Below are 14,938 nucleotides of genomic sequence, written 5' to 3' on the forward strand. Positions count from 1 at the left end.
AAATTGGCGTTGTGCTGAGATGTTAATTGTGTATTTTAGTCCCGCTACGTGTGTTACGGTACATGGTCGTGTTTAGTGTTTATATCTCGGTAGCATACTGTAGTAAGCATGGTATAGTAAGCTGCGCTTGCAGTTCGTTCCTGTCTTGCTCTAGTTGAAACGACAACTTGGATTTAGTCAAGGCGGAACGCTGCGGAGTTCTCCGGAACGACGGGACCGAGGAAAACGAGTACCGTCCAGAGCCGAGTCGCTTCCAGAGTTTCAGCTGAGGCTCACTGGATGACGCCTGTCCAGTGTGCTCACTTTCTCTTGCGGCGCATCCTCCGTTACACGCCCCAGATCTTCCCGACCAGCCGCACGTCGCCAGGACGATCACACACCCTCCAAACACGAGGAACAGGCAGACGGTGCCGATGATGGTGGGGAGTGGGTGATAAAGGTCAGGGTACACAGAACTGGAAAGATTGTACAGTGGGTGAGAATAGGTGGGAGTAAAAGGAGCGAAGGTGGAGTTGAAGGTGCCGTTTGCGTAGTCCATGTCTTCGGGATCTGAAGAGAAAATCAGAATTTATCAGCTGGTGCGATCTGGACTGTGGATTTTGTGCAAATGCTTCTGTGCAGATTAACAGGATGCGGTAAGGTGTGGGTGTATCTTTGCACATGTGAAGTAGGTTTGACTTGAACACATCAGAACTCAAATCAATCCTCTTGCTGCTAAATCAGTTTTGTGTTTAATTATTTTGCTGTGCTGGCGATGCGCGGATATGGTTTCCATAAGGAAGAACGCGTGACGGGGTGTGTGGTTATAGGACAGTGATCATCGACAGGGTGGTGTGATGCCTCCTGATGCAAAGCAGCATCGATTATTCTCCTAAAACGACACATCCTGAGTAGAATAGTTTATTACTTAAAGAACACGTAATGCTTTCCTCTGGTTATAGTTGCGTGTAATGTTTTGGAGCATCTGTGGAAACAAGCTCGCTCCTGTTATCGCTTACAGTGGTGCTCGAAAGTTTGTGAATTTTCGGTTTAAATGAGAAGCGTTATGTTTGGAGAAAGGAAACCACCGCATTCCAGCATAAGAACCTTAACACACCTGTGAAACATGGTGGTGGTAGTGTCATGGTTTGGGAATGTTTTGCTCTGCTGGGCCAGGACGACTTGCCATAATTGACTGAGCAATGAATTCTGAATTATACCAGCGAATTCTAAAGGAAAATTTCAGGACATCTGTCTGTGATCTGAATCTCAAGAGAAAGTGGGTCATGCAGCAAGATAACGACCCTAAACACACAAGTCGTTCTACCAAAGAACGGTTAAAGAAGAATAAAGTTAACGTTTTGGAACGGCCAAGTCAAAGTCCTGACCTTAATCCAATAGAGATGTTGTGGAAGAACCTGAAGCAATCAGTTCATGTGAGGAAACCCACCAACATCCCAGAGTGGAAGCTGTTCTGCACTGAGGAACGGGCTAAAATTCCTCCAAGCCGACGTGCAGGACCGATCAACAGTTACCCCAAACGTTTAGCTGCAGTTATTGCTGCACAAGGGGGTCACTCCACATACTGAATGCAAACGTTCACATACTTTTACCGCTCACAGATGTGTAATATTGCATCATTTTCCTCAGTAAATAAATGACCGAGTATAATAATTGTGTCTAATGTGTTTAATCGGGTTCTCTTTGTCTACTTTTAGGACTCGTGTGAAAATCTGATGTTGTTTTAGGTCATATTTATGCAGATATATAGAACATTCGAAAAGGTCTACAAACTGTCAAGCACCACTGTACGTTATAGCAGCTGTAAACCGTCATCTCTCACCAGCCTCTCTTTTTTTCCTTTCTCTCTCTTGAGGTTAACGAGACAGCTCATCTTCTTACCGAGCAAATGCAAAGTCCTCCATCTTGAAGACTTGCTCATGATGTTAAACTTACCAGCTTAAGCTTTTGTGCTAATGTTGCACTATATATATATATATATAATATATATATATATATTTGGATCTACTTGATTTTTTAAAAAACTGTTTTTAATGTGAGTTTGGTGTTCAGTCGTTTTTGGCTTGGTAGGCATTTGAGATCTTTTGTGCTTTCATTATAACTTCAGTCTCCGTTTTGTACAGAGGGGTTCGGTCCATTTAGGCCGTTCGTTGTAGGCTTTGGGTTCAGCTGTTTATGCGTGGCAGGACGTTCAGGCTGTCTGTGTGTGGATTCAGAGTTGTTTGATTCGGATGTTATACAGTAGGTGTAGAGAGCAGTCTGGGTCTTTCGAGTTTTAAAGTTTTAAGTTGTTTTTGTTGTGGCTGGAGTTTCGTCCTTTGGGGTATTTATTCTCCATGTTTGGTTGTACTTAATGTTGACATGGAGGCTGGGCATTAGTGTGTGTGTGTGTGTGTGTGTGTGTGTGTGTGTGTGTGTACAGCAATGTTATGCCCAGCTGCTCATGGTGTGGAAGGGATTTCAAGCCAAGGTTTGGGCCCTTTTGTTATTTTTCTGCAAGTGGAAGAATCTGTTCTCAGCATGATTCAAATCAGCGCTTTTGTGGAATACGGTGCTGTGAAAAAGTACTTATGCGTACAATATGTTTATCTTACTGTCCTCATGAGGACCTTCCACTGACTTAATTATTAATGCAGTTCTTGTAAACAAAACCACCACCGCCACAAAAAAAAAACGGTTTTCCTCACGAGGACCAGCCGATTGTCCCCACAAAGTCGGAACTGTCGGCTATTCCTATGCTTGTGAGGCCATTTGGTTTCCACACATTCCACGGCTGACATTTGACAATACAAATTCCACAAATACCCGGCTGACGAGCGATTACGTCCCTGTGAAAGACTAAATTCCTAAGCAAGCGAGTCTGCTTGAATGTGCTTTAGCATAATACGAAGGAGGATTATTTAAATATCTTCTCCTACACACACACACACACACACAGCCACGAATAAACACACACACGCCTGATTTGCTGATGACCAATCCCTCGCTCGGATCAGTAGCGTTTGGAAATGTCAGCATGTTAAATCCTGGGCCGGTCACAGCACGGCTTAACCGTTTAGCGAAAACACACTGGGATGTGAAATTAGTCCGAAATGCCAGAGATGTCCGGGAAAGGCCACGGACGCAAGGTCACTCATTAGAGAAACTCCAGCGATAACGAGCACGTACTCGGTTACCGAAGGGTTCAGGTGGACACTTTGAGACGATCATGCAGCAATACGCAACACGGAGACGAGTCACACAAACTATGACCGATTCACGAGCGTGAGTAGTGTCGCGTAGATGTGTACACATTTCAGAGGTGCGTCTATCGAGAAACACAACTTTACCTTAACAGCGCAGTGAATGTGTGCCGTCGCTGCAGCGTTGGCTTCTTGTCCGTCTCTCCACGCTGAGAAGAAGAGCGAGCATGGAGAAGAGAAAGACAGACAGGCCCAAGAGGGAGCGCTCCTCAGTCTAGTGACCAGTGTGAATAGTCGTCCAGAAGTCCAGACTGGACGACGCAGGCCGGTCAGACTCGCCGACGTTTAACTCGCGGTAGTGTGGCGCTCGTCTAAACTGGCTACAGAGTCGTTTATCCTGACTTGCTGATAGATAAAGCACTTGTGTGAAGTTTCAGACCCCCAAAGGATCAGATATGGTACGATCCACTCTATTCATCTATCTCAGAGCAACCCCCCCAAACTCTTTATTCTCGCTCCTTCCCTCCTCCCGTCGTGCCCTCTTTCTTCTGCTCGTCCCCAAAACCTTTTATAAAACTAATGAGTCTGAAGAAGGGGCCCTGCTCAGTGTGTGTGTTTGTGTGAGAACCTCTGAGTGTGGTTTCTCTGATTTAGGCCGCTATTGTAAAGCTGATGTTGCCCTGGCAACCTGCTGACTAGTGACTAAAGAAAAAAAATATCAGAAATCAACCATTTTTGTTTGTTTGTTTGTTGTTATTATCATATCAGACAAGTTTTAAAGTGTGCGTGTGTTTCGAGCTCTATATGAAGTTTCCAGGATTTTTTTTTCATTATGTGTAGTTGTTACTTTCACTGCTATAATTTTCCACTTCTGTTTGTGTGTGTTTGTATGTTTGTGTGCATGTTTGTGCGTGTTTGTGTGTCTATGCTTGTGTGTGCGCGTGTGTATGCTTGTGTGTCCATGCATGTTTGTGTGTGTGCATGTTTGTATGTTTGTGTGTGTGTGCATGTTTGTATGTTTGTGTGTGTGTGCATGTTTGTGTGTGTGTGTGCATGTTTGTGTGTGTGTGTGCATGTTTGTGCGTGCGTGCGTGTGTGCGTGTTTGTGTGCGCGTGTGCGTGCGCGCATGCTTGTGTGCGCGCGTGTTTGTGTGTGTGCGTGCTTGTGTGTGTGCGTGCTTGTGTGTGTGCGTGCTTGTGTGTGTGCATGCTTGTGTGTGTGCATGCTTGTGTGTGTGTCCGTGTCCATGCTTGTGTGTCCATGCTTGTGTGTGTGTCCATGCTTGTGTCCATGCTTGTGTGTGTGTCCATGCTTGTGTGTGTGTGTGTCCATGCTTGTGTGTGTGTGTGTCCATGCTTGTGTCCATGCTTGTGTGTGTGTGTGTCCATGCTTGTGTGTGTGTGTGTCCATGCTTGTGTCCATGCTTGTGTGTGTGTGTGTGTCCATGCTTGTGTGTTTCCATGTGTCCATGCTTGTGTGTGTGTGTGTGTGTCCATGCTTGTGTGTGTGTCCGTGTGTGTGTGTCCATGCTTGGGTGTGTCCATGTGTGTATGCATGCGTGTGGGTGTGTGTATGTGTGTATGCATGCTTGTGGGTGTGTGTGTGGGTGTGTGTGTGGGTGTGTGTGTGCATGCTTGGTTGTGGGTGGGTGTGTGTGTGTGTGGGTGTTTGGGTGTGTGTACAGGTCCAGGCCACAGATGCAGATCAGGGAGAAAATGGCAGAGTTCTGTACCGAATTATCTCAGGTAAGATTTTATTTATTTATTTATTTTACAAGTTTGTGGTTTATCCCTTCACAGCCGTCTGATCCCGAGGTGAACACGCGACCCAAGAATACACAGCACACAATTGGAACGATGGATAAACATGATAAACAAAGTACAAAAAAAAACCAAGATAGTCAAAGGAAGTGATGAGAACCCACAAGCATGTAAACACCGAGTGCGTCTGAACCACAGCGCGCTGGTTAATATAACCCCAGGACTAGACGTCCCTCACTACTGCACTTCAGCTGCTCATGGAGAGCACTTTAATGGTGCTGACTGTGCAGAGATAAACTGTGTTATTACGCTATGGTGTACAGTGAAAGCGAGGGTGTGGTGTGTGTGTCATCAGTGTGTATGACTGTATCAGGTACAGCAGTGTTGCTGGAGATTTTAAACCGCTTGAGCTGAGAAACAGTCTGGCCAGTTCTGGAGTTATGTCTGTTCGTACCTGCATCCTGGTTGTATAATAAATACAACTCCAGGGTCCCTGTGTCCGTCTGGGTTTCCTCCGGGTTCTCCGGTTTCCTCCCATTTCCCAAAAAAACATGCTGGTAGGTATAAGATAAATGTCGCCTAGGTGAACACGTTGTGCCCGGGGTTCCTGAGATAGTCTCCAGACAGGAGAAGGCGGTTCCAGTCTTTTTCACCGTAGTGTATTGATGGCCTGTTGTAGGATTTATGCCGACGGCTCACGGTTGTGTTGCTGCCGCCGGTAAATTACACAATGTCCGCCAGAACAAGCCGCACTTTACAGCTATTGTAAACGTGCTATCTTTCTCCATAGCCTTAGTCTTTAATTGTACTTGCTACACACACAGCAGCAGCACCACACACACACACACACACACACATTCCCATGTCAGTGTTATATATATTTATTTATTTATTCATTTTCATGTGATTCATTTACATGTGATTTCATATTCATGTGATTCATTTACATGTGATTTCATATTCATGTGATTCATTTTCATATGATTCATTTACTGATTTGCTTCTCTTTAAATCCAGTTTTAGACTGTGATATTACAAAGGTCTTTCCAGATTATTACTTGCCACACTGTATGAGATAACCCCAGTAAAATTGCCTGAATTCTACAATATAATTTGTTCACCATGTTCGGTTTAAATCCTCTAAAAACCGATTCGCAATTGAATAACATTACTCTGTTCCAGTTCACATCCTTCAAAGCTTTGGCATGTTTTGTTTACTTTCACAATTGCCACTACTGTATTTTAGCTAATTCTTGAGTTTTACCTGTCTTGTAATTATTGTATTTTAGATGAGCATTGTAATAAATTCATTTACAGTTTTGGACAGTCAGCCATGTCAGTGTTAGTGCTGTATGGAGAATCATCCACCACCTTTTGAATATTCCTCTGAAATTATGGGGTAGACAAATCTGACATACTGTATAAGGGCAAAAAATACCTATGATTCTTTGTAGTGGGTTTAATCTTTTGGACTTGACTATGTACAGTAATGTTTGTGTGTGTGTGTGTGTCGTGTTGTAGGTAACAGTGGAGGTCAGTTCAGTATAGACCTTATGTCTGGTCTGATCGCCCGAGGACAGCGGGCTCTGGACAGAGAGACGAGCAGCTCTCACCTGCTGGAGGTGGAGGCCTACAACAGTGACCAAGGCAGCATGCGCAGCTTTGTCAGGGTTTGTGTGTGTGCGCACGTGTATACTTGAGCTATATGCTTATTTAGGTACATTACTTTCCATGCCAGCGTTTGACTCCTCAACACTTTGACAACACTCGATTTAAAAAAAATAAATTAAAAACGTATTAATGAATGACGTCATATTTTTTTTTAAATCCGTTTATAGTTACAAGTTATATATCTGGTTATCACTTAGATTATAGCAGCTGCAGTCGTATAGTAGCCACACAGTAGAAAGCACACTCTGTATGCTGTAGCTTTGCCTTCCCTGGATGTAAAATGCCCAAACCTGTTCCAGCGTGGCAATGCCCCTGTAAACGAAGTGAGGTCCATGAACCTCAAGGCCCCGCCCTCAACCCTGAAGACTGAACACCTTTTGGACCAGGCTTTCTCACCTCACTGACCCCAGCTGAATGGGCAAAGCGGAACCATGTTGGTCAGCTGTCCACAAACGTTTTGGCTTTAGTATTTTACAGTGGTGATCCTTCAGGTCTAGTAATATTATAGTACGCCAAATCGTATTAAATGTACACTATGATCACAATTCCAGGTGGAAGATCCATAGTAATGCTACCAATCCTTCTGAGAGTGTATGGATATTAAATTAATTCCCTCGTCATCTACCAAACAGAAGGGGGTCTTACTAGGTCCTTCAACCCCCCCCCCCCTACTGTCTCTCTTGCCCTCTGTCTCTGTAGGTGATCGTGTACGTGAAGGACGTGAATGACGAGCGTCCCGTGTTCACCCAGCAGCAGTACAACAGACTCGGCCTGAGAGAAACAGCCGGAATCGGCACCTCTGTGATCGTAGTACGGGCCACTGACCCAGACACAGGTGCATATAGTGTTGAAGTTTTCTTGCCTTATACTGTATGTACTCAGCCAATCGAAAGCAATTCAAATCTCTTGGTTTTCAGTGCTCACAAACACCACTTAAAGCTATACAAAAGCCTGTTTGGATTTCATTTGTGTACTGGAGGTGAGTAATTCGGGTAGCGCACCTTCTGTGGCGTTAACGGTTTCCTGATGCTGCCACGTTGTTTTCCTGAGTCGCCAGCGTAGTGAAAACGTACGCGCTTGGCTCATTATCTTGGTTTGTTTGGGTTCGTTTCCTCTTTGTAGCCTATTTTTGAGAACGTGACAACCTGCATGCTGTGTGTGGTTTATTTGTTTTGTTTTTTTCCATTATTGCTAATGACTCACAACTCCTAGGACATCTGTAGTGACTTCCCGGTCTCACTTCCCTGTGTCACACGCACTCTCTTTCCAAACATTTTTCAACACGACTTACAAGTGAGGCAGATTTCAGACCATGCTCAGGGCTGTTAAAGGAGCTGACTGACACACAGTGCTGCAAAAAACCTCTACACCAACTGACCAGAAACAAGTGTGATGCAGCTGTAGGAAAAAACAGAGACACCGCGAGAGTCACACACACAAACACCACGGTCAGAATACGTGCTACTTTTCAGACATGCAGCAGCCAGATGACTGGTACAATCTTATTTACATTACATTTATTCACTTAGCAGACGCTTTTATCCAAAGCGACTTACAAATGAGAAGAGATACAAGCAAAATTTATTTTTATTTATTTATTTCAGGGAATGAAAAAGTGCTGTGCAGTTTGTCCAAGGTGCAAACGTACCCTCGGGTCCGGCGGCAGTCCGTATCCCGTTGAACCCTACGTTAAGGCCTTGAAAGCTGTAAAACCCACCTTACCCACAACCTCCTGAGAATGGAATGAACGGTGGTGCCCCAGCAGAGCCAAAATAAAGCTGCGGTTTTCACACTTATGATTAACACGCTACCGATTCACCAGCTTAAATAATCACTCTGACTCCACATGACTGTTAAAGACGGGTGTCGAATGACGTCCACCTGTGTGTCGCGATCACGGTATCGCTGTATGAACTGTGTAAAAAAAAAAAAAAAATTCAAATACGGCATTAGTTCAAGGGGGTGAATATTTATCAAGGCACTGTGTACATCCTGAACTTTATGAACACTTCGGTTTGCACAATCACAGGACAAGAATGGCTAGTATGGTTTAACCCGTCTGTCTCTTTCTCTCTACGTCTACGTGCAGGAGACGGAGGCGCCGTGTCCTACGCCCTCGTCTCGGGCGCGGACCGTAAATTTGAGGTGGACGTCAGTACAGGACTAGTGACTACTGTGGATTATCTCGACTATGAGACCAAGACCAGCTACCTAATGAATGTGTCGGCCACAGACCAAGCTCCTCCCTTTAATCGGGCCTTCTGCACGGTATACGTCACTCTGCTGAACGAGCTGGACGAGGCCGTGTCCTTCCTGATGGCCGGGTATGAAGTGTCCCTGAGGGAAAATATAGCTGCCGGAACGGAAGTGGTCCAAGTGCGAGCTCAGTCAGCAGATAATCTGAATCAGCTGACGTATCGCTTCGACCCCGATACGTCGCCCGCTGCCCTCGCGCTCTTCAAGATCGATGCCGTCACGGTGAGAAACCTTAACCCGGGGCTCAAAAACTGACATTGCAGAACATTTGCCTCGATTTTTTTTGTTTTTGTTTTTGTTTTTTTTTTTTAAAAAGGAAGGCCGAGGAACAGTTCGTAAAGCTCGGATCTAATGATGTCCAAGTTATTTTGTGAAATACTGTGTAAGTGACGCAGATTGTAGTCATTTTTAGTTGCTGTCACGTGACCTCCATGTCCATTCTCAGAGATGGCTTGACTGAATGGGATCTCCAGTGTTAAGTAGCAGACAAACATGAAAGACGGTTTAATCTGTTAAAATCCTTGTATCACTCCAAAAATGCTGCGATTTCAGTGTGTGTGTGTGTGTGTGTCTCTCACAGGGTCGAATCACCGTGACTGGTCCGATAGACCGAGAGAAGGGTGACTCCTACACCCTCACAGTGGTTGCTGATGACGGAGGGCCTAAAAGAGGATCCACTGTGGTAAACGTCTATAATCTGAATTTCGCAGCGTGTTCTCAGAAGGTGTTGTCTCAAAAATATACACGTGTAACCATAACGCTTTCTCATTATTTTTTTCCCCCCAACGTATTGTGCATTTGTAGAAGGTAAGAAACGATTTATTACGGGCTGATTTGAATCTATATTTATATTTCAGACGGCACGTACTATCGAAATCTTTATTCTTGTTTTTTCGGGGGGGTTTTTGGACAGGTGTCCATCACCATTCTCGACGAGAACGACAACAGCCCCGAGTTCGACCTCACGTCAGACTTATCGGTGAACGTTCCAGAAGATACGCCCATGGGCCAGAGAGTGGCCATGGTGACGGCACGGGATAAAGACGCCGGGAGGAACGGACTGGTGAGAGAGAGAGAGAGAGAGAGAGACAGGGGAGATGCTCAGTGTTTTTGCAGTCCCTACAGCGGGCTCTGAGATGAGCTCGAATCACGAATAAGGCCACGTTTTGACTCGAGTCCTCGTTCCTTTTCTTGCTCTCTCCACTCAGGTGAACTTCACGCTGGTGGCAGGCAACATGAGGGATATATTCGAGATCCGAAGCATCAACAACACGTTTGGAGACATTTACGTAAACGCCCCTCTCGACCGAGAAGCGGTGGACCGCTATCTGCTTAAGGTGAGAGCTAATCTCCTCAGAGATCCACAACACACGCTCCTCGTTACTGTTCCTGACGTACACCCCGATGAGGAAAATGATAGCAGCAGACATTTTATTGAATTACTAATTACCCTAGCGCTCGCCTTCAGATTGCAAAAGGCTGCCATTGCACCACAACTGGTTGCTATGGTTACATGTTTTAGGACATTATTCTGCGTCGTTATTGTAAACATTTCCGTGTACCGTGGGATAAATTGATTTACTTTGATGTAATTCCTTGTTGTTCATGTTCATTTGCAAAAAAAACATTGTTATTGTTACATTTCAACATTATTTCAACATTACTACAACAGATGAGGTGCATGGGTTTTTTTTTTTGTTTTTTTTAAAGAATTTATTTATTTATTTTACATTCTACAGGATTGCATTTTTTTTTAACAGGATCTCTATTATTGCCGCCCAAATATAAGTAAGGAATAAAGCACTTCCGAACGCGATGTTATTGGAAAAACTTTGGTGTCCTAGGATATACACTATGTTGTGATGATGTAATCCGATATTAAGCAGAGTTCCAGTTACCCTGCCAAATTTATTATTAGATTTCTCTAACTGCATGCCTTGAAGCATTTTATTACTCTCTTATGACCACAGCAGTTTTTATGACCGTACGACAAGTAGTACTTTTATCCGTTAATACATGTTCTGGAACGTCCCGTGAACAAGCGAGTTCCTGTTATCACGTACTCCGAGTCCCTGTAAACGAGTCGCTGCTAATAGAAACAATATTAGAACAAGTGCGTTAATATAAACCTGCGATTTGAGATACAACCAGGTCTCGTATCATAACAACTCGTATCTCGTAACGACTTCTTAACAACCGACTAGATTCGAAAATTCAGCTTCGCTGTTGTATAATACAGAAATAACCAACATTTTCCCAGCCAATCAGAAACGAGCTTCTGTGTTGACCGGAGTATAATTAATAATGATATTCCTTGTTGCAGTCTACTTTTTACACAAAGCAATGTTTGTTTTTCCTCCTCTAAGCTTTTGTACCATTAAACCCCAGCTCACACATTTTAGTCCTCTGGTCAGGGGAATACTGGTAATCCCTAAAAGAAACAAGACCACAATGTTCAGTGTCATGGCCTTTAGACTTTCAAATTTCACCCCACAGTATTTCCTTATACTTTGCATGTGTCCCCAGGTGCGGGCCGTAGATAACGGCTCTCCTCCTCGCTTTACGGATCATTCGCTCACTGTGAATATCGTGGACGTAAATGATAACGCTCCTGTCGTCCAGAGCCCTCGCGGCTACAACGTCAGTGTCGTTGAGGTGAGCGCAACTCGGCTTGCCGATCAGACCAAATCGGAGCCTCGGGGACGATGTCAGTAAGAGTCTGTTCGCTCAAGGCATCGTGTGTGTGTGTGTGTGTGTGTGTGGGTTCATAAATATGCTTTGAATTGCTGAAAATTGAGAACGTTCCAGAGAATTTGCCAGAGATATTCAGCGCTAAATTTACGTGACTTTATTTTAGTAGCTTGACAAAAGAAAGATGAATATTATTGCAACATATATAAATCTATAAAAGTCAGAGACCCCGGAGCAGCATTGATGCCGCACCCCTGGAGCACACAGGGTTAACGTGTACGTCTCGAGGGCAGATTAGTGATACTGGGACTGAACTCAAAACCTTCTGATCAGTAGACCAGAACCTTAACCACTAGCTTAGACGTACGTGTGTGTATCTTTGTGTAGAACGTAGGTGGCGGTACGTCGGTCCTGCGTGTCGTAGCTACGGATCGAGACATCGGGCCCAACGCTGTGCTGTCCTATTACATCACAGCCGGCAACCAGGATTTAACGTTCCGCATGGACCGTATGAGCGGAGAAATCGTGACCAGACCTTCACCTCCTGACCGAGAGAGACAGCAGCAGTACACACTAACCGTCACGGTGGAGGACGACGGAACTCCGCCCCTCTCGGTGAGTGTGCGCGTGTGTGTGTGTGTGTGTGTGTGTGTGTGTGTGTGTTATGAAACTCTCATATTACAACCACAAAGCACGGGTAACATTGACTTTTCAAATATCTTTGATAGCCATCAGTCCATGGAGATGATAGAGCCCAATCTTAGCATGTATTGTGTATCACGATGGCACTCTATATGCAGACGTGCACTCGCTGGTCCTCGGGTGTCCAAAAAAAACACCACCACTGCGTTATAATTAACTTTTCAAATGAACTGTATGTACTGACTGTCTGTAACCCAGGATCAACATGAATACCTGCTCAATTCAGATCATTTGGCACAGGTGTGTATCTCAGTTCACTTACCAGGTACCTAACGGTTCTGCTCATGTAAAGTGTGTTGTGCAGTCTGTTTACACACTAACGCTGTTGACTTTTTAATTCTGCTTCCTCTCTCTCGTTGAATGGAAGATAAGACAGGTGCGACAATTCGAAATAATGTGCGAAGATGAAAAGATGATTCAGTAAGCAGAGAGGCCATAAATAATATGAACTTCCTCTAATCATTTCCTCTTTGGGGAAACTCCCGGTCCAGCACCTTATACGTTCACGCGTTTGTAAAAAGTGTTGGTTTTTTTTTTTTGTTGTTTTTAGATGGGTCCATGGTAAACGAAGGCCTAAGTACAATCTGACACAATTTCCTTTTTAAGACGCTGACCAAGCGTAAACAGAAGTGCTTACTGAGAACGCTGGTGTTATCATGTTTCTTCTCTTTTTTTGTATTGGTCTGAGCTGAATGTTCGGGCAGACGGCTTAAATATTTCTTCTGTGCGTAAACTGAAGCTTTTCCTTATTAAAATGCCAAAGCGCTATGATTTTTATATTTTATAGAGAACTAACAGATGTTTATACGGTAGATGATTGACAGCTCTGTGTCTTATGTTGCAGGCTATCCTGGCTGTGATTAAAAACGGGTATTTATATTGAAAAATTGGATGCAAGTGGGCGTACTCTGTCCAGGTGAACGTGTTCCGTATCAGTAAAAATATCGAATGTTTTCATCGTCGTGTTGCGGCAGAAGTAGAACGCGTAAGGTGCGTTTCGACCACTTTCCATCTTGTACGCGCGGTTTGGGAGGGGGATGACGTGCGCCCTTTCATGCGCTAGTGTAGGTTCGTGCTGGGTTCCACATCAGAAAGTGATTCCAGTTAAAAGTGCCCCGGTGCTGCATGTGATCACGAAGGCGATCGTCGATGTGGGTAAAACGCACTTCTGAGTCATGATTACGCTGTATACGTTCCAAAAATAAGTACACCCCGTGAAAATCGTTGGCTTTTTTGGACGAGCAGACGTTCGATCATCTTTGAAACGGCGCCTGTTGATGTACTTGAACAAAATCACAAGAAACCGATCTTTTTCAATCGTTTATTCAACAGAAATATCAATAGATATTTGTGATATTCTTCTGTGGAAAAAGTAAGTACACCCTCGGCTTCAGGAGACGGTATTGCTCCCTTTAGCGGAAATAACTTCTTGGAGGCGTTTTGCATAATTGTCCGCCAGGCTTGCTGGAATTTTTGACCACTCTTCCATGCAATATTCTTTCAGGTGCGAGATGTTTGAGGGTTTTCTTGCATGTTCTTCCCGTTTCAAATCCCAACACAACATTTCAACGGGATTCAAATCCGGGCTTTGACTCGGCCGTTCCATAACCCTCCATTTCTTCTTTTTGAGCCGTTCCTTGGTGATTTTGCTGGTGTGATTAGGATCGTTATCCTGTTGAAAAGTCCACTTTTGGTTCAACTTCCGGACAGATGTCCTCACGTTATCTTCAAGCACTCTTTGGTATGATGCAGAATTTATAGCGGAGTCAATGAATGCAAGCTGTCCAGTCCCTGAGGCAGCGAAGCAACCCCAAACCATAACAATTCCACCAAAGAAAAGCTGTCTTTGGACTGCACCAAACATTTCTACTGTTACTGAGGCCAAACCACTCTATCTTTGATTCATCTGTCCAGAGCACATTATTCCAAAAGGCCTGGTCTTTGTCCGTGTGCTCACTGGCAAACTCTAGTCTTGCTCTAACGTTCTTTTTAGACAGCAAAGGCTTTTTCCTGGCACGCCTCCCATGCAGGTCAAATTTTTGTGGTTAAATTGTGGGGTTCAGTTTGATGACTCCACACACCTGAATAGCAAAGGGAACACTAGATATGATCAGGGTTCCACCTGCACTCCCTGAGCAGGTTCTAATCACGTCATACAATCTCCAACACGTCATTCTAATTTTAGAGATTTGAAGGGGTGATAAATGTAGGGGTGTACTTACTTTTTCCATGCAATTGATCAGTTTTGTTGTTGTGTTTTTTTAATAAAAAAAAAAAAAAATAGCATTGAACTTGTGAACTCCTGAGTAAACCTTAGAATTTGTGGTGAGTGATGTCAAAGCTGGGTATTAACACCCAAGTGGTATTCAGACCTGCTGGCACATTTACCATTTTAAGACAGGAAGCATAAACTGGTGAACTACAAAAACAGGAAACCCACAAGTGTGCCTTTTTTTTTTTCTGAAACAGGAAGTTGCAATTTCAAATATTCTGCTAGTTCCTGTTTCAGGTTCTTGCAGTCTGAGAAATACTCACAGCCTTGTACGGCAGAACAAATTGTTCTTTGTCGTTGACACAATCGATTGGTGGAACACATTTTTCCTAGTTTCTAATTGATGTACTGCATCGATGCGTTTTATACATGGGACTAAGTTTTATTGTACAAAATACACGAG

General features: G+C 44.1%; 2 protein-coding genes across 5 annotated transcripts in view; one reads left to right on the forward strand and one right to left on the reverse strand.

The window, feature by feature from the left end:
* Positions 1-14,938, forward strand: part of cdh23 (cadherin-related 23) — a 232,171-nt gene that overhangs the window by 167,980 nt on the left and 49,253 nt on the right. For 2 of the 3 annotated variants that reach the window (XM_053620400.1, XM_053620399.1), the window contains 5 exons: positions 4,868-4,928; positions 6,465-6,613; positions 7,314-7,449; positions 8,704-9,092; positions 9,451-9,801. In XM_053620400.1, the coding sequence (XP_053476375.1) occupies positions 4,868-4,928; positions 6,465-6,613; positions 7,314-7,449; positions 8,704-9,092; positions 9,451-9,681 (966 nt within the window). In that variant the 3' untranslated portion in view covers positions 9,682-9,801. Of the gene's footprint in view, positions 1-4,867; positions 4,929-6,464; positions 6,614-7,313; positions 7,450-8,703; positions 9,093-9,450; positions 9,934-10,078; positions 10,208-11,396; positions 11,526-11,948; positions 12,177-14,938 lie in introns of those variants that run through there. The other variant, XM_053620401.1, reaches the window with a different exon arrangement.
* On the reverse strand, positions 69-3,389 carry LOC128605201 (uncharacterized protein C10orf105-like). 2 transcript variants are annotated; one of them, XM_053620410.1, is made up of 2 exons: positions 3,330-3,389; positions 69-549 (listed from the first exon to the last, which is right to left on the reverse strand). In XM_053620410.1, exon 2 carries the CDS (start codon positions 536-538, stop codon positions 80-82), a length of 459 nt encoding a protein of 152 aa, XP_053476385.1. In that variant the 5' UTR covers positions 539-549; positions 3,330-3,389; the 3' UTR covers positions 69-79. The 2 variants fall into 2 exon arrangements, with proteins under 2 accessions (XP_053476385.1, XP_053476386.1); XM_053620411.1 differs by lacking the exon at positions 3,330-3,389 and adding an exon at positions 1,368-1,509.

This window comes from Ictalurus furcatus, chromosome 3, assembly GCF_023375685.1.
Source record: "Ictalurus furcatus strain D&B chromosome 3, Billie_1.0, whole genome shotgun sequence".
Lineage (NCBI taxonomy): Eukaryota > Metazoa > Chordata > Actinopteri > Siluriformes > Ictaluridae > Ictalurus > Ictalurus furcatus.